Source organism: Trachinotus anak, unplaced genomic scaffold (genome assembly GCF_046630095.1).
Source record: "Trachinotus anak isolate AG129_WGS33_773 ecotype Australia unplaced genomic scaffold, CSIRO_AGI_Tana_v1 ptg000008l, whole genome shotgun sequence".
NCBI lineage: Eukaryota > Metazoa > Chordata > Actinopteri > Carangiformes > Carangidae > Trachinotus > Trachinotus anak.
In genome coordinates, this window is record NW_027273859.1 from 2,564,446 (window position 1) to 2,584,593 (window position 20,148).

At 40.8% G+C, this 20,148-nt stretch overlaps 1 protein-coding gene across 1 annotated transcript in view; it reads left to right on the plus strand.

Moving 5' to 3' along the window:
* The window catches only part of whrnb (whirlin b), a 72,227-nt gene that overhangs the window by 32,580 nt on the left and 19,499 nt on the right, over positions 1-20,148 (plus strand). The window contains exons 4-5 of the mRNA XM_071481842.1: positions 13,584-13,858; positions 16,028-16,064. Coding sequence (XP_071337943.1) covers positions 13,584-13,858; positions 16,028-16,064 — 312 coding nt within the window. The remainder of the gene's footprint in view (positions 1-13,583; positions 13,859-16,027; positions 16,065-20,148) is intronic.

Below are 20,148 nucleotides of genomic sequence, written 5' to 3' on the forward strand. Positions count from 1 at the left end.
GAACTGCATAACCATGGTTACGTGAAAATTAACAAAAGTGCAGAAAAACACAACAAGAAATCTAAAACACAATCTAAAAGGTTGTCAGCCATGTAAAGTACATTTGATTTGTGTTAAAACATCCTGAAATATTAACAAACTCTAGGATGGACCTTTAAATCTTAGTCATAGATTAAATGAGATGTTAATGTGAAGATTTCTGGCACTTTGTCAGCTGTTTGTGATGAACCTATTAGTATTCCTGCCACCTGCTCGCTATTAGACTGCTAAACCTGTTTGAGTTGCTAACATCTGCCTCCTGCCTCACAGCCTCAGTCCAGCATCTGACTTTGTCGCCATGACAGGCCTTCAGGAACCCTTTAGTAGCCATGCTAAATCTGTGTTAAATCTGTGCTGTGGGCTTTCAGGTCAGCTTTCTGCCTCAACAAGCAGGGCACTCTCATTCTGTGCTATTTTGCAACTTGCCTGGGGGAAGAAGAAAAGCTCATGTTTCCTACCTGTAAACAATATGGTTAAAACCTGAATATGGCTTTCTCTGTTCCTCACAATATCACAGCATGTCCTACTTGGGGATAAAAATAAAACATCAAATTTATGGTTTGATTTTTAAAAAAAACAGTGTTTGAAAGGCACTAAAAATTCAATATGTCCCTTGAAATGTGATGTGTGACACCTCTCAGTTTACTTGAAGGAGGGAGATGAAAAGGCTTTTTTTTTTTTTGGAGGATTGGCTTGTCATGCTGCAGAACTGGAGCTTTTGACTTGCTATGAAAGAAAATGTGAAAGCAGGAAAAAGTGAGAGAGCAGAAAGCATGAAAGAGAATAGGGGCATCGAAAAAAGGAATAAGAAATGCAGTGGATGTTTTCTCTTCACTTCACAGATGTGCCTCCATTCACTAGTCTGCAGCGATTCATTGTCTGTGGATGTGAGCTGCTGTCTGTCCTTACAGTGTGTGTGAATGTGTGCGGTGGTCTGGGCGCAGAAGACAGAGTGAACCTGCAGTTAAAGTGGGAGCAGCAGGCAGAAAAAGAGGCTGCACATCCTTTCCTAGAAAACCATTCCTCTTCCCATGTTTACACCCACCCCCCTCCCTCCCTGTGTGCCAGTGTTGTGGTAGTAAATAAGCTAGGCTACATACTGCGTCACAATCCAAGTATAAGGAATTTTCACCCACATTAGTGCTGACCAAAACAAACTAAGCTTTTCCACTTGGATTGTTGAGGAAGTAGCTGTTTGCTTGCAAGCTTTGACAGCTTCATTGGAAACTTTAGAAAAATTAAAAAGAATACTTATTCAGTGCTTTGGGTTAGGGTTAGGGTTAGGGTTACACAAGCATAAGTGTCTTTGCTAATTTCAGACAGATGCAGTTGTCATTCTTCTGCTGAGAGCCCATGTTGTTTATTTAAATGGCAAATTTAAACACTTGCGCCCATCTGAGCACCCGTGTGGTCAGGCACATTGTTGGCACATCACTGTGTTGAGGCAGCTGAAAGTGATTGACCAACAAAAACCTGGTCTCCAGTGAATGGTGCAGTATTTCACTGTGATTTTAAAGACGCATTATCAAGCGACAAATATGCTCCTGCATAGGCGGGGGCACAACACGCATACACTCTTTATTATGCACCGTGTGCCACAGTGTTTCCCATTCATCACCTAGACTAAATTTGTGCCACCACAGTTTCATAATGAACTGAAAATTTATTCATACTGTGAATTGTGATTTGTGTCTTTAATCCTCTGCAGAGCTGTGTGCAGCACAGTGATTCTCTCAGCCCTTCCTTGCCCCTCGGGGTGCACAGAGCTGCAGCGTGCATGTGTCAGGACTGACCTCACCGGTCAGTCACAATATGTGATCAATCCGCCAGAAATAGAGTCACCATCATAATAGCAATCTGGCAAGGTGCGAGCATGCCTGACTTTTAAAGGGAATGGGAAATGGCACTCTGATCCAATAAGGATGTTAGGCCCCAAAACACTCCCATGATTAATTAGGAGACTAAGTTCAACCCTATGGAACAATGCACTTGGCACAGCAACCTTTTATTCGCCGTTATAAAGGCAGATATGATATGATATGGATACACCCAAAATGCATTTGCGCCACGAGCTTTAGACCATGAGCTCTGGACTGTTAAAACAGAGTCTTAAGACTTATTATTAAGCAGCAAACTCCATTCTCTCCTCTTTCATTGGTTCAGATTAACTTCACCCACTCCTCTCTCATTCGTTCAGATTCAGACTCAGATAATTTTATTAATCCCAAGAAGGCCAGTTCCTTTGCACCTTACCCAGTCCATACACACAACTTCAAAATTCACAGGCAAACTAGTTATATGTCAGAACCAACAGGTGAGTCAATACAAGGGAACAATGAGCAGGAAGTAAGAATACAGCTGAATACAGCTTTAACATACTGTAAATATTATTTCACTTGGTTCATTCAGGGACAGAATGAAACGACTTGAGATTTATAGTTTTGCTGTTATCATCTGGAAAGCAGCAGTATGTGCTTGAACACAGTTTGAGATTGTGATGTTATATTTTTCCTGAACTCAGCATCACTGAGAAACTAGTAGATCTATCATCGCAGCTCTACATGAACAGCCTGGCTAAAGCCATAATGCTAATTTATATTTGTGCTGCATAGTGAGAGTTGGTATTGCCCATTCATTACTTTAAGAGAACTGTTGAACTGCTCAGCCATATCCATTAGAAAGTGATATAAATTTGCTCTAAATACATTCAATGAGAGGCTGTTCTCTGACCTTGGAAAGGTTGCTTTGACAACAGATTAGAAATATAAAGATGAACAAATTTATTTCCAGTGTGTGTAATATTGAATACTAGTAGTAGATGGTATACTGAGGGATGTGGATGTAGAATCTTTTCTTACTCTGTCTGAATATTATATGTATCGGTGCGATTCTGTCTCTTGGGAGAGATGTGCTTTTGTAGTGATCTAACTGTTCCATCTCAGTGTCTATCAATTTGATCTTTAATTCACAATTAAGCCACAGCTTTGTCTGTTATATGATCCCATGCACTGGAATGTGTCTTTGGCACCGAAAGAGCAGAGCTGACTTCTTTTGCAACATAGAAGGGTATCACAGGAGGAACAGATATAAGGGTCAGTATTCGCCCCCCCTCTCAGCAGTGGACGACAGCCAGGCAGTATATCTAAATTTGATAAGATTCAGCTAACACAGGCCTCGTGATGATGTTGGTTATCAACAAGAATACAATTCTGAGGGGAACAATGGTTATCAGCATGACTGTCAGAGAGTGAAATGGGCCGACGCTCATTCAATTAAATTCTTTTCAGTGATGATTTCACCGCCCAACCTTGCCGGGGACAAACCGGTTAGTGTAGAGCAGGATGTGTCTTTTATGGGAGATCTCCCTCTCTGGTTGAATCCAGAGTGTTTCAGACCATGCTGAACATCTCATTGAACGTCTGGTTGTAAATCCTCAAAGAAACCGCAGCAGGGTTTACGTTACTGTTCCATCACAGCCACTGCTGGATGGACACAGTGTCTGTCAGAGAGCCCTCTCCGTTTTGACTCGCCCCAAGTCTTTCTGATTAAGACTTGAAAATGCATACTGATTTATTTCTTAGGAAAACAGGTATAGTTTCCTTTCTAATGTTTTTGATTCTGTGATCATGTAGTGTCTAATGTTTTTATGCCTCCACACCAGCGACTGCCAGGGCCACAGGCGTCATGTTTTCAGGTTGCCTGTCTGTGTGTCCCATTTCAGTGAACCTGATATCTCAGTAACGCCGTGATGGACTTTCTTCAAATTTGGCACAAATGTCCACCTGGATTCATGATTCAAAAGATTAGAATTTGGCCATGGTCACTGTGACCTCACAAAACACGTTTTTAGCCTTAACTCAGCCATTAATTAATGTGCTAACTATGACACAAGTGGACGCAAATGTCTATAAGGATAAAATGATAAAGTGATGACATTTTATATCCAAAAGGTCAAAGGTCTGAGATTATTATCTCAGAGGATTATAATCTCATTAACTCAGCAAAACAGAGCAGGATTTTCTTTTTCTCAAGTGAATGAAATCCACTTCTGTAAGACCCTGAATTAACCTGCTCGCATTAATTTTCCCAGAAACAGAGTTTTATTGAGTTTCAAGCTCACCTCTAAATCAATATCAGGCAGATCTGTGTGATGTACAGACCTTGGCAGAACATAATGATGGGTTTAATTATTTATTAAAGACAATGATGTATTTTCATAAAAGGCTGATGCCAGACTCTTGAAGTAAAAAAAAATGGTGCAGAGGTGACTAAAACATTTTGAAAGACAGTTGGATGCCAGAAAAGATTTTATAATAAAAGTTCTGAGGTGTTGATGAAGCACTGCATCATTTGTCTGAACTAAAAGGGCACCTGAAAGATTTGTGGACATTTTACAGGAGTTGTTAGAAAGTTACAACAACAGTTATCGAGTTTTTCAAAACCTGTACAGAACATTCCCCATCACTACAAAGTTAAAGATGAATTTCATAAAGGCAGATCTGGTAAGAATTTTTAAACTGAGGGATCTTTGAAAAAAAAAATTTTTAAAAATGAACAGAGTCGTTTACAGAGGCTGAATGCATACTTCGTTTCGTCTAAATGGGGGGAGGGGCAATGGTTTAACAGGAGGGACTCACAAACACTAACATACACACGTATGTGCACCAACAAGTGCGCGCTACAAGACCAGCTAACAAAACAAAGACCAGAGAGACTCAGATTACAACACACACCAAGGGGGTGTGTCTTCGCTCTCTGCTCAGGACACCATTACTCCACTATAGCTTTACAGAGAAAACAGTTGTTTGCTGCTGTATTATTGTTTAAAATCTCCAGCCTTTAAAGACATATAAAAAAAACATGTCTCCTTCTCACCGGTTATATTTAACCTACATCATGGATCAGATGCCAAGTGAGGACTTTTATGTGACACTACCCTCCAATGCCAGCCTCTGTTTTTAAAAATAATACAATTTACAGTTTTTCCCTGGATTTAGTGCAGGATATCGATTCAGAGGGTCCCTGTTAGGCAGCCCCACACACCTGGCATAACATTCCTCAAGACTCAGAAAAGAGAGAGAACGAGAGAGAGAGAAAAAAATCCTCCTGAGCCTAATGAAAACCCATCTGAACCTGTGACTGAGGATGTGTCTGAAGTCCACCACCAAAGGTTTGGAGGAGGTTGTTACATCGACCTGCATCAGCTCAAGAGAGAACCGGAGGCATTATTCAGAAAATTGATTCCAATATTTTTTTTAACTTTCTTTACTGCAGCTTTAGTTCAATTCAGAAACGATTTGAATTTCAGGCAGGCAGACAATAACACACTTTTTATCCACCTGTGAAACTGCATTTTGGACCTGCAGAAGCTTTGCCCCCTCTGTGACAGCCCTGACTCAGGCATCATTGAGATCAGATCCTCATCATCTGTGGATCAAGCAGGAGGAAGTCTCCCTGCTTTTCATGGCGCCCCTGTTATGTATGGGAAAGGACCAGGATCTATGTTTTACTTTTGTAGTGCCTCTGATGAATAAGGATAATAAGGCTATCGTAAAACCTCACATAAAAGCGTTGCTTTGGATCTAACAGGTAGAGCCACAAGTAAAATAACCTCTACCCATGATAGAGGTTCAGAGGGTTAAGGGCTCTGGTATCATGACTTTAGACTTTAGAGAGTGAATAAACACCACCTGGAACAATGTGTAATGGTGTCTGAAAACCAGCTGGGTCACCCCCCTGGGCCTCTTCAGTCCTGTGAATTGAATTTTTGTTAGGTGTAATAGACCTGATATCTTAAGCCAGTGCCACTCACCTGGACAGACTCTCTTAAACTATTCTCAACAAGCACTAAAAAGTCACCTTAGCATCATATTATTTTAAAAGAACTATGGAGCCTGTAGTGACTAATAATGGACCCAATAGAGGGCTGGTCCAGAGAGCTCGGTTCAGAGTGGGGTCTAAAGAGATTCACCTGTTGGGTCCTCTGCAGGCCAATGTATCTTTTGCAGTTAGTTACTTTTAAACTCTGAATTCTCAGGCAAATGACAGAAAACAAAGTTTCACCATGTATGGCACCAAGAGGAATTTCAGAGATAGAGAAATACTCCTCTTCTTCTTCTTCTTGTCTTTCATCTGCATGTCTTCTGCTGGTAATTCCCAGGGAAAGGGGGTAGGTTGGCTACCTGAGCCCCTCACAGTCTCAAACCATTCAGGCAGTGAGTCCTCACAAACCTCTCTGGACCTCCTACTTGGAGGAGAGTGCTTCTTTGAAGTTTATCATTGTTGATGGCATAATCCCCTTTGCACGCAGCATTACCTGGTTGGTTTCAGTCTAATGGGCTTAACTTTTGGGCCTCTGCAAATTCCTGCGTGCTGTCACCTCCCAGCTCTTCAATTAGCTCCCCCAGATAATTCTCCAACTCAAGTGCAGCCTGGCCCTCTTTAGTGACATCCATCAGGCTACATGTATCTGTATCATAGTAAAGAGCCCTGCCTTGTAACGGTTCCAGAAAACTTGCGATGACTGCAGGCAGTGGTGAAAGCTGCTATGATGTTATGCTATGCAATGCTATGCATCGTTTATTTTGGGGTCCATCTTGTGACTATGTTGAGGAAAGTAGTGGAGAGTAGCTGATTTTTAATTTTCCTGAAAATATGAATTCTTCAGGCTCAGTGACTAATTCAGTTTAAGACAGATTGCTTCTCTCAAAAGCTGTTTAAACATAGTTTAGACATTTGTCTTTTTTACTAAATTCAAGTTCAGGAAGTTGAGAAAATGAAGGGAACCCCTGTCCTGAGTATTTATGGCTGGAAATAATGAATATATAAACATTAAATCAGAAAAGTAATTTACATTATACTACAATATCAGCAGCTTGAACAACGATGTCTATCAGTAGGAAAGCCAGAAGCTGTAATGAAAACAGTATTTACCAAAATCCAAAAAAAAAAAAAAAAATTATTGAATTATAGTGTTGTGCTGTACTGAAGCCATGTAAAGCAGGGTAGAAGCAGAAATCTTTGCTCTACACTTATGCATTCTGTTCATATGAAGCTCTTCCCGCCACAGTTTTCAATAAACATGATGCATAGAAAACACAAAAAAGAATAAATTCTTACCTCTATCTTATGCTTTGTCTCCCACCAGAATATGTTCCCAGTGTCCACTATCAAGGCATTACTGCATTAGTGTGACCAGTTTCTCTTGTCTCTGTTTCTATCAAGGTCCAACTTTTGTGACCTCAAGATTATATTAGCCTGTAGTAGTATTGACACTGGGGATGCTGGCCAACAGGGTCCAATGCTGTAAGTGGGCTGGTGGTATGCAGCTGTATATTATTTCTAAATAAGGATTAACTTCAAGTCCTTCCTGGAGATGCCAGGGACTGAGAGGCCTCACTAAGAGATGTAATGCAACATCAAAAGTGTCACACAGTACAGTGAAAACATGCTTAGGGATCTGAGGGGCCTGGTGACCTGGCTGACCTTGTTTATGTGACCTAGGCTACTGCAGAATATAATCAGTCTTATCATGTAGGCTGGTGTTATAAAACATAAAACATGGTGGTAATGGTTAAAAGGAACTTTGACTGCTGGTGTATGTCAAGCTACTTCCATTTCTGCCTCTTACATGGAGGTGCTTCAGTTCAGTCTAAGTCTCTCATGTATTAAACACTGCGGATATGTATCTAGTTAAATAATCTTGTTGTCTGTGTGAAGGAAATTTTCTTCACGTCCAGTGTACCTCTTGTTTTCCTAGGCCTCACTCACACTCTGAGAGTTCAGACCATAACAACCTTCATATTGTTAGAAAATATTTCACTGTTTAGCTTCTTTTATGACTGATTGTGTCTAGATGGAGCCACAGCTATCCTCCATAGCTCAGGTACCCAAGGTCTTATAGATATGGAGGTAGAAGAAAAGCATAGACATAGAAAATATTGTTCAGATCTAGTTAGTGTCAAAGATGAGCTAAGCAGGTGAAAGAATGAGACACCTAATATTAATTAGGTAAGAACATGTGTGGATTTTGGCCTCCAATAGCATTTTCACACTGAATGTTTCGACTATAGTTTAGCTGTATTTGGAGTAAGTTGTGGTAAAGTGTTGCAACCATTTGCTACCTGGGAATATATACCCACTGTCAGACATCGGGAGGAGATTGGAGTGGCACTGCTCTGATTGACATGCTGACTGTGTAATGCTCATCATTTTCTCCTTGGCGCCAGGCTTGCGATAAATACTTCTGGCTGATAGAGCTGAACTCCTGGTGATCGTCTTTTTCTCCAGCTCACAAAGATTTCCACCACAGATTGCATTTTACTCACACTAAGCCACACACGGAAACATGACCCAAAGCATATTTTTGTTCTTTAAGTTGGTTTTTTTATCCGTTTTTTTGAGTGTAGCTACAGTGGTTGTGTCTTGTGGCGAAGTGTTATTACAAATAGGGAAGGAGTCATTTATTATGGTAAAAAGATATTTAAGTTCTGTCAGAATTTTTGTGAGGTGCAGAAATCTTATCCTGTGGACCCCACTGGGATACAGTGGTGAAAGTGATTAGACGGGGCAAAAAAGTGGCCCAGAGTTAATCCTGAAACGTTTTCGACTGAGTGTGTGTTCCTTTAACACCTCATGTTGAATGTGTCCTCTTATCACTAACAGAGCTGTCTCCTCTCTATAACAACCTGGAGGCCACTGCAGACCAGCAAACTGCTCCTGCTGCTGAAAATAGCAGTTTGCTCTCTCTCTGCGAAAAGGACAAGTACTAGTACACACACACACACACACACACACACACACACACACACACACACTTTGCCATAGATGATCATTGAAGCAACTTGTAATTGATAGCAGCAATGTGCAACACTAGCTTGGCACATCAGTCTGATCAAATCTGGATTGTAATACCTGTGTATAATATTGTTTGTACAGAAGCTTAATGTCAGCCAAAGAGGCTACAGCCAGTATTTAATATGCATGTCCCCGTTTGTGAGTAATCATTTTCAACATAAGTAAATCAAAGGTTCTCTCTCATTGAGGTTCATTGTCGGTGCTTCTGTTTCACATTATCATGTTGATGGTGAGAAGGAGAGACATCCTAAATTAGCATAATTAATTTCTGACTATTCTTGTGTTTTTCTGCATCCTATTCTCTATCCCAGTCTTTATAAACAGGCACAATTATGGATTTATTATGTCTAAATTCTGTTGACCATTAACTGATATAAGACAACCTATAGCTAAATCAGCTTTAATCCCATCTGGCTAAAATGCTTCAGTATGATACATCAGATGAACAAGGAGGTGACTGTTAGTGATGCAGGCATGGATAAAAATGAGGTAAGCTATGACCTCTGTGCATATAAGATCTCTAGTAATGGCCTAAAACCATTATAAACAAAAAAAAAAAAGCATGACTGTGTCCACAGAAAAATAGCATTGTTCCCTGGAGCATCCAGAGCTCATTAAACCAATTTTACACACAGAGGTCAGTTTACTAGTAATTAGGGGTTCTACCCAGTCTGTTAAAGCAGTTGCATAATGCATAATTAATTATTATTATTATAATTACATAATGTCTTCTTTGACTCTGTGAGGAGTTTTATCAAGTCTGGGAAAATAACCCTGATGATGTCATCATCTTGGACTGGGTTTAGTTTCAAACAGGGGCATGGTGTGAGGTGGGTCCAACACAAAGTCAGTATCAGCCTCTGCTGCTTTGATTTTGAATTTTCTCTTTTCCCCTGTCTCTTGCAAATCCCTGAACCTTCTGTTCAATATTAAGTTGTTTGGATGACCATTTAAACGATGCTACCTGTAAATGTTGTAAGAATTTGTTGGCCAATGGTGCTGACCTGTCTTTCAAAATTAACATCATTAGAAACTGAAGGGACATCAAAGGTTCAAGGAGAACCTACAATTGTTGTTAAAGTCAAAAATACAAATAAAAAAGTATCAAAGAACATAATGATATTTCTTCTGATCTTAGATCCTTTTTAACAGTGGGTTTCGGGCGGCCCGATGGCAGAGTGGTTAGGGCGTGTACCACATAAGCGGATGCTCTCAGCAGCTGAGCGCCGGTTCGACTCTCGACCGGCCCGACTCTTTCCTGCGTGTCATTCCTCCTCTCTCTCTGCCCCTTTCCTGTCACTCTCTACTGTCCTGTCAATAAAGGCAAAAAAATGCCCAAAAAAAAAAACTGTGGGTTTCAAGGATTCATTTTTATGCCAAACAAGGAACTACTTTGCATTGCCCAAAACATGTCCAAATGCTAAAGTGTTGATACCTATTCTGAATGGCAAGACTCAAAGGTGGGGCAGAAATCATGGCACACACCTTTCATGGTGCTGCACTCAGTTGCAATGGTTCAATTTGACACAGGTTTGATGACGATGAAAGGCCTTTAGTGAGAAGTTTAAACCCACCCTTCTCATCACCACATACCTGGCTGCCAACCACAGCATGAAGATGGCTGGATTGTTGGAGTCCCTGAATTCCACCACTGGGGAGGGGAATGGAATTCGACAATCAAACAAGCTCTGTGTTTGATGCCTCCCATTTGTCCTGAGGGTGCAGCATGCCATGGGTCATGAAATTAACAGGGTTTAACTCCACAGGAGCATCAATGTCCTCAGTACAGTCTATAGTAAACTGTCTATTGGGGTTAGGGTTATCTATCTATCTATCTATCTATCTATCTATCTATCTATCTATCTATCTAACAGCTGATGAATTGTTAAAAGTTGAAAGGGTCCATCCTCTGAGAAACATGAACATGAACAGTAAAGTTTAATGGAAAACAGTTCATTTGATGTTGATATTTCCTTTGTAAAAAGGAAATCTTGCATGACTATGATGCTGGGGGAGTAAGGCTGCACAGGGTCATTAAAAAAGAATTCAGTCTTTAACATGAATATCCACAACAAAATTCATCCTGCTGTACACTTTTAGCCACACTAACTAACACCGGGGGTGTAAATGTTGGTGGACCAGTCCACCAAAAGAAATGTAACAACGGGGATGGTCCTGCAAGACATTCTCATCAGCTTCACTTGCACTTTGTGTTTATTGTTAATTAGCAAATGCTAGCATGCTAACATGCTGAAAAAAAAATATAGTGAACTTCGTAAACATTATATGAATTATACATCAGCATGTTAGCATTATCAATGTGGGCATGTTAATACACCAAAAAAAAGTACCATGAGTGTGTTGTCTCAGACCACAGAACGGTGACCACTGATTGGCTTTCCTCACCTGCAGTCTGACGTGTAACATTTACATTATCTTCTCTGACATGTTGTGTTCAGAAGGGCCAGGGCCTCACTTAACCTATTGTCTGGTTTAGAGGAGGATAGTTCGCTTCAGTGCAGCATTAGTTTTTATGTGTGTGGCACCCTGCAGACAACTCGATGGGTTAGAAAAGTAAGGACGACCTTGGATTTCACTGTGGGTTGTAATGAGTTGCTAGAACCCACAGCCTGTGGGGTTGTTTTTAGTAGGACACTCTCCTTATTTGTATTGCGCCAAATCATAATATACCTAATCTCAAGGCACTTTACAGGGTCAGGTCAAGACCTTATTCTATCATAGAGAAAAACCCAACATTTCCCACAAAGAGCAGCAGTTGGTGACAGGGGGAAGGAAAAACCTCCAAAAGAACCAGGCTCAGGGTGGAGGTGGGGTCTGCCTCGACTGGTTGGGTTTGGAGGATCTAGTATATAGAGTGACAAAATCTACATTAGACTCTCACACACGTGACAGCTCCTCGTTTCTTGAGTTAAATCAATAGATTGCGTTTTCAGTTTTTTGAGGACATTTCGCTGTTCTTATCCTAAACTTCTCTCTCTGTGCATTAACGCCACTTGTGCAGGAGGTTGCATGTTCACGTGATTTCATTGTAAAAAACTGCCCAAAAAATTGCCAGTTCTGCTGCATTGTGTTTCATTCTCAAAAAATATTACCAGAGTAAAAAGTCTTCAAGTCTGCTGGTGGAAATCAGCAAACAAATTTCGCGTAGTCGGTACAGTGGTAACAGAGGATCCTGAACAATTAGAAAATATTAATAGTACATCTCAAAAATTATATTTTCTGAACGGCATTAATGTGACAGTCACAAAGTATTAGACAAGAGAATATTACTGTTACAGTGTTGGGTGCAACAGAGAATGATACTGGATAGGCCTGCATAGAAAACCTGAGGTAGCTGCTGGAGTGAGACAGTTTTCCAACAATTGTCGCACTGTCAAAGCTGCTGTGCTAAAATAAATAAAAAAGTAAAATCTAAGATTTTTTTTTCTTGGTTAATCAGCTCAAACCCCATGCAGCCATACTGCAGGCCAAAGGACTCTGGATTCTACCACATGGCTTATGTGTGCAATGAAAGACACAGCAGCTGTTCCCAAGAGTCAAGACTAAACCAACTCACCTTGGTGTGCTGATTAATTTTGTATTATGTGAAACTATAGGCCTGTATTCACAGTATTAGGAATGAAATGTGCTTTATTTGGAAGCAATTTGTGGTGTGATTGAATTAGCCTAGTAATACATTACTTGTGCGCAATTAGATGGATCCCTGGCTTCAGTAGGGAGACCTGAGTTCCACAGGTGAACCTACCCTGCCCATCTGATGGCTGAGTACGAAGATGGGTGTGGTCCAACCCATGAGCACTGAGTACCTGTGCAGTGACGTAGGAATACCGACTGAGTACTCACGGGTCGGATTGTCAACATTTTGACAGGTGTTGGGGCTGGTGTGATCCCATCACCACATGGGCTAGTTTATTTGAACTTGTGATATCCATGAGAAGATATATTTGTGGTTGTAAGTACCAAAAAGCACCTCTTGTTTTCTGTACACAGGCAGGCCAACCACAGATTGTAGAATGCTGCTGTTGCTTGGTAAAACTCAACAGTAAATGCAAACGGTGATGGTCAGTCAGTGCTGAAATGAGACGAACAGTCACATTTGGACTACAATGCTGTGGAAGACTGTGCAACGACATCTTGCCTTCCTGACTGTGCAGCATAATGACTGCTTGGTGTGGTGTTGTTAATAAAGTTAAAACAACAACAGAAAAATGATGGATGGTGGGCTGTGCTGGGGGCATGGCTGAGGGTGGAGACTGTATAGTTGTGACATCATAAAGTTACAGAAGTCCTCATCATATTCAGTTTCTGAATACAGGCTGCGTGTGCATTTTTTGTGGATTGAGCATTTTGATGCTTTGAGTGTTTATACTCAATATAGACCTGCTTTATAATAAAAAAAAACATGAAAATCTAACTGTCTACAATATGGGACCTTTAAAAGAATCTACACTGCATTCTCCTACAGTCAAAGATTTCAATCAACATCTAATGTTTTTCCATATGAAGTAAACCATGCAGGTTAAACAGCCCACACAAGAGCCAGCACGTCACACTCATACTGATGCACTAGTAACCTCATACATCAGTCTAGACTACATGAGATTTTTTATAAGATCTTGTCATCTAGAATTCTCCAAGCCCCACCTGACGTCCGTGGTCTGTTGCAGGTGGGTGACCAGATCTTGGAAGTGAACGGTCAGAGCTTTGTCATCATCTACCACGATGAGGCGGTTCACATCCTCAAAACAGGACGCCACCTGCTGATGAAGGTGAGGGATGTTGGTCGTCTGCCTCATGCACGCACAGTGGTGGATGAGACCAAATGGATCTGCAGTCAGGGCATAGCTGAGACCAACGCTACAGCTAACCCAGGATCTGTCACCAGTGCCACTGTCAATGCTGGTGTCCACACTAGTGTCAGTACCAGTACCTGCAGTTCCAGGTGAGTACATTAAACTAAGAGAAATAAATACTAGAACTGTCAAAAGCAATGGAACAGAGACATTACTGTCACTGATAACTGAGCTGTGCTTTCTTTGCTACGTTTATGCTTGTGAGTGGTTTATAGTGCTGGGTCAAAGACAACATTTTCTTCAATGACTGAAAATGTGTCTCCAGATACTGCTAAGTCTTCAGGCATTGGGGGTAAAAACATCTTACATTTAGTTCAACCCCCTTAAAAATTACACCTTATTCTAAATCTAAACTGTTTAGTATATGAAAAAACAAATTCTCTGACTCACTGGATTCGTGGTGCTTCGTGGCTACTGTTGCTGATCTGCTGTGCAAAAACATGCGTATGTGTTCACACAGGCTGTGTGTCTGCCTCCGTTGCTGCTTTATCTTCATCTTTAATTAATTTCTGATTTATTTTTGACAGAAAATGTCTCTAAAATGCCACTTTCTCCACATGCAGCTTCTCAAATGGTTAAAAAATATATTTATATTTTTTCATGTCTATGACATAGGTGTCAGTTTTGTGTAAAAATGCCGGTATAAAGTCAATATGACATCAACGGGTCTTTTCTGTGTCTATTTTTGCTGCCAGATGCATGTCATGTGTGAAAAATAGGTGAGATGCCGAACTTCTAGATCACGCAACACGCGAGAGACATGAGTCTCACACGCATTTAAAAAAAAAACAACTTTTGAATATATTTTCTTACTTTTATTAATGCAATAACAATTACATTTGTATTTCAAATCTTTAGTTATTTCAAATCTTTTTCCTTGTGTGCTGAGGACCCCCTCATGCCCACTGGCAGCCCTGCCCACTTTGAAAACCACTGTCTTAGAACATTTAACCACATGACAGGGTCGTGGCAGCTGCGAACATGAATGGACTGCAAGATCTGTGATTTGTCTGCTTGTGCTCCTTGTGTTTGTTTCCCGATGCTGCAGCAGACTGTTGAAAAGTTATTGCCTCCTTTTTATTTATGCACATCAGTTGTTTTCTATTCTGAGGGTGTACCTGGATGTAACTCCAGTTCAAAGTACTTGCATATCCCATTCTGCTGCTCTTTAACACCAAGTAAATGAAAGAGTGTAAATACAGTTACTTGTGGGGAATATAACTAAAGTTACATCTGTCTAGCATTTCAGAGATGGTATTAGCAGGTGAAATGTGGTACAGAACTATAACAAAATTCTACAGGATCAAGTGTAAACTAAATTTAACTGAGTTGTGTCATCCCAGTGTAATTAACATTACCTGTCATTATTATTGATAACACCATTACCTACACAGCTGTTCCTGGTCTCTCTCTCTCTCTCTTCTCTCCTCTCTCCTCCCCCCACCCCCTCTTTTTATCTTCTCCTAAACCCAACCGGTCGAGGCAGATGGCCGCCCACCCTGAGCCCGGTTCTGTTGGAGGTTTCTTCCTGTTAAAAGGGAGTTTTTCCTCCCCCCTGTCGCCAAGCGCTTGCTCGTTGTGGGAACTGTTGGGTTTTTTCTCTGTAACAATGTAAGGTCTTGACCTTACCCTGTAAAGTGCCTTGAGATAATGTATATTATGATTTGGCGCTATACAAATAAAATTGAATTGAATTGAATTGAACATTTTTTAGCTAAATGGAACAAACTACATAGTCAGTGACTGTCAATCACTGAAACAGAGATGTTGTCCTTCTGTGAACATAATCTTATCTAATGTAAACTCCATCACTGAGAGTGGGTCTGTTTGCGGAAAAGAAAACCTGCCCCTTGTGTGGAGGATTGTGTTTGATGTCTCCATTGTGTCTGACAGCAGAGCAGTGTGTGGAGACTCCGTTCTCCCTCCCTCATCCATCTGTCTCCAGCCCCTAATGGAGCTGGCCTTGATTGGGAGTTAGGGGAAGTATAAATTCCTCTGCCTGCTGCTGCCTTATAAATCATTCAAGTTGGCTCTCAGCTCCACACTTCATTAAACTCATGTTGCCTGGGCCCTGCCGCAGGCTGGGCTGTAATGCTGTGTTTTGTAATGTTCTACATGCATAAGAATTGGTGAGGCAATACATTTATGTTGATGCTTTTACTTTTATGTGTTGGTCTCAGCAAACTGTTTTGTAGGCTGATTACACACTAAGTGGAGATCATTTGTCATGTTCTGCATTTTTTTCTTCTTTGTTGCAGACCATCCTCAGCCAGAGCTACACATGTATTAGGAAAGGTAAGAATGACAACCATGCATCACTGCCCTCTTAACACTCTTTAATCTGCATGTATAGTATTGACTTTGACAGATTCTACACTCCAACAACGTCTGTCTCTGCATGTCATATCTTTTGGAGGGACAGAAGTGGGACTAGAGTCAGATGAATCTAATAACAAAACCAGATAAAATCTGCAACTTTAATGTAATCTTGATACTATTGATGTCTAATTGTCCATTTTACTTTGAACGATGAAATGATGACTGATTTACTTTCGATCAAACCTGTTCCAACAGATGATACCTCAGATTTCCACACTGAAACATTAAACATTCATGCAACAGGCTTCTTCTCAGTGATGCACTCACCAGTTTAAAAACTCTGAAGCCAGTGTTTGTAACAGAAGCACCACTTTAACATTTATGTAGAGCGGACTGTGTGGTTTTGAGGTTTAACATGGTCAAAAGAGTAGCTGATCTTCTTTGGTGAAACAGATCAGCTCTGTTATATGAGTTACAGTCATTATTCTCCACGTTTAAAACATTACTAACTAACTCATTACCTCATAACCTCTCAGCTGATATCTTTGCCTCCCTCTTCACTGAAAAGGTTCTGGCCAGCAGTAGCCAATTCTCTGAACCTCCCAAAGACAACCTGCCTCCGTTGATGAAGGGCATGGAGTGCATAGCTCAAAAAAGTCCTTTACACGGTGATCCTACCACATGTCCACCCAGATCTCCTCAAGCAAAAGACAAAACTTTCTCCTCATTCAGTCCTCTCACTGAGAACAATGTGTTAAACTTCAAACCAGTAGCCGTCCTACTTCAGCAGTCAAACATGTGACAAAGGCTTTGGAAACATTCCCATCTGCTTTCAAACTGGCTCAGGTAACTCCTCTGCTCAAAAAACCCTTACTTGACCCAGCTCATGTGGAGAACTATCGACCTGTCTCACTACTTCCTGTCTTACCTAAGTGTATAGAAAGGGCTGTCTTTAGGCAGGTCTCTGAATTCCTGTCATGGAACAATTTCCTCCATCCAAAGCAGTCTGGCTTTAAGAGAGGCCACTCCACTGAAACAGCCTTGTTGTCTGTGACAGAAGCCCTAAGTGCAGCCAGAGCTGCAGGCCAGTCCTCAGTTCTTATCTTGCCGCACCTCTCAGCAGCCTTTGATACAGTGAACCACCCACATCTTTCTATCTGTACTCTTGGGAAAGCCCTTTCTTGGTTTGAATCCTATCTTACTGGGCGCTCCTTCACTGTGTCATGGCAATGGAAAATGTCTTTAGTCCATTCCCTGCCAACTGGAGTGCCCTAAGGATGAGTTCTGGGACCCCACCTCCTTGCTATATAGACCAACTCCTTGGGTCCAATTATCCACTCACATGGCCTCTTGTACCACTGCCACACTGATGACACCCAGTTATACCTGTTGTTCCCACCAGACGACCCCACAGTCTCTGTGCGGATCTCAGTTTGTCTCTCTGACATATCTGCATAGATGAAGGAAGGCCACTTTCAACTAAACCTCTCAAACACTGAACTCCTAGTCATCTCGTCCAATCAGTCTCCTCATCGTGATCTTGATATCAAAATTGCATCTTCATCCCTCAAAACATCTAAGGTTGAAAGAAACCTTGGTGTCATGTTTAATGACCAATTATCCTTCTCCAATCATGTTCCATTTCTCAGTCGTGCCACTTTGCTCTGTACAACATCAAGAAAATCAGGCCTTACCTGATTCAGTGTGCCACCCAGTTCTTGGTCTAGGCCATGGTTATCTCTCGCCTCGACAATTGCAATGTTCTTCTGGTGGGCCTTCCTCTGTGCTCAGTGAAACCCTTACGCAGCACACATGTTATTCCGATACTCATCGACCTACATTGGCTACCCATGGAATGAAATCCAAGTCACTAACACTTGCCTTCAGAGTGAATTCTGAGTCGCACCCATCTACTTGAACTCAATCATTCAGCCTTATGCTCCTTCTCGGCCATTGTGTTCCTCCAGGGAATGTTGCCTGGCATTGCCACCCCTGCACACAAGGCAATCTCAGTTGAGATTGTTCTCATTTGTGGTTCCCTGATGGTGGAACGAACTACCAAGTACTATCAGAGGAGGGGTGTCCTTCTCTATTTTCAAGACTCTCTTGAAAACTCATCTCTTCCGAGAGCACCTCCTTTCCTAAAAAACCATAACATGTCAAACAAGCACTTTTTGACGCACTTTCTTAAACAATCTCCCAGCACTAATATATGTGGTACCTAAAACTTACATGAAGGTTTCCCACTGCACTGTAGCTTTATTGTTGTCCCTCACTTGTAAGTCACTTTAGATAGTGTCTGCCAAATGAGTAAATGTAAATGTAAGTGTAAATATCCTGGATGAACTGTAATTCATATCATATCAATTAAGTTTCACTTGGTCAACATAAGTAGTAATTGTGCTTTTCCTGGTTGCAATAAGGTGAATCTGTGTGGGGTCTTTTGGAGCCAGTCATGTGGCTGTTTCTGTTATATACACAGCTTATATATTTTTTTTGAGAAGAGTTGAATCAACCAATCAACTTGCCAGATGCGCTTGTCTGCAAGACCTATTGAAATTTGGGGGGTGTTAGTGCTGGCTCATGTATAAGACTCTGGCATACAGTTACCCATAATTAATTTCTCTGCTTAAATTTGCAGAGATGTTTGCACGTACAGTATTTCAGAGAAGCATAATTCAAGCTTCAATGAAGCAAGTATCATGTGAAAAACAAGGTTTACAGTAAAGTATGCTACAGTTGTTATTTCAGTGTATCAGATTTAATTAATATTTAATCAATAGCTTTTGATTTTTTTAAATTAATAGTTTATGTTCCTTGCTCCTCATCTCAATTTGTGATCATTACGCTGAAATTCAAAACTGTATCTGTCTCCTCGCCAACAAAAAAGTCCATATTTTGGTTTGGTTTTAAACTTCTGGATTTGATAATTCTTTCAAAACTGGCTAAAACTGATTAAATGCCAAGTGCTTAACTCTGGCTGAAGGCAGGTGCCACTGTGGAAGTACTTTAAATGCATCTGCTACATGCAGGGTCCAAAAAATAATCATCCCTGATTCCCATTTACTCCCATTTAAAAAGCATTAACTAATCAACTAGAAATACTAAGTCAGCACATTTTTTTCTAACTGTCACTATTGTCTCGGCCACTACAATCAGGCCTGTAGTGTAGTGGTGTCTTGACCTCACACTCCTCCTGGACACCCTGAACTACACAGTAGTATTACAGTACTACTACTACTACTACTCATCGTCGACTCCTGGAGATGTTTCTCCCTCCAGCTCCTAACTTTCATTAATGTAGTTGGGTTATGATACGAAATCAAGTGATTTGTCATTTGTTAGTCTCTCCTTCGGGCAATTCTTCTGCCCACGCTTGGAGAAAATGGAACTGTTTCCTCTGACACTGCCATAAAGAGTGAGGTCAGGGACCAAACATCATTGGCTATAGTTTGCAAGATATGCACTGATATGTAATTGTAGCACGATTTCATTATGTTAACCATTGCCTCTGTGCATAGCAGCAGAGCATGTTTCCAGAGGGTGAAGGGACACACCACACTGATCGTGCTGATTGTAATATGCATTAAGCTGCAACTGAAGGTTTCTTTTCCAGAAGTAAGAAAATATAATTTAAAATCCAATAGACATAAATTTAACTTAATGACCAGCTAATATAACTAAAATCCAGCCTTGGAACATAACGTTTCTCAATAGCATGCCGTTTGGCTCGGTCTTCATAAGGATGGTAGTGTTTGGAAAACCTCAGGAACATGTTTCTTTTTCTCATGAACACCAGTGAAAGAATTGCTGACTGAGAGATTTGCATTGAGCTGCATTGTGCTACAGAAGATAGTGGGACAGTGTCTGGGCTGGACATGACAGTTCTCTATGTAAACCAATGTCACTCCGTCCATCTTCATATATCATCTATGATTAAACCCCAACGCTAATCACAAGAATATATATATATTAATTCTAATATATATATATATATATATATATATATATATATATATATATATATATATTAGGGCTGTCAATCGATTAAAATATTTAA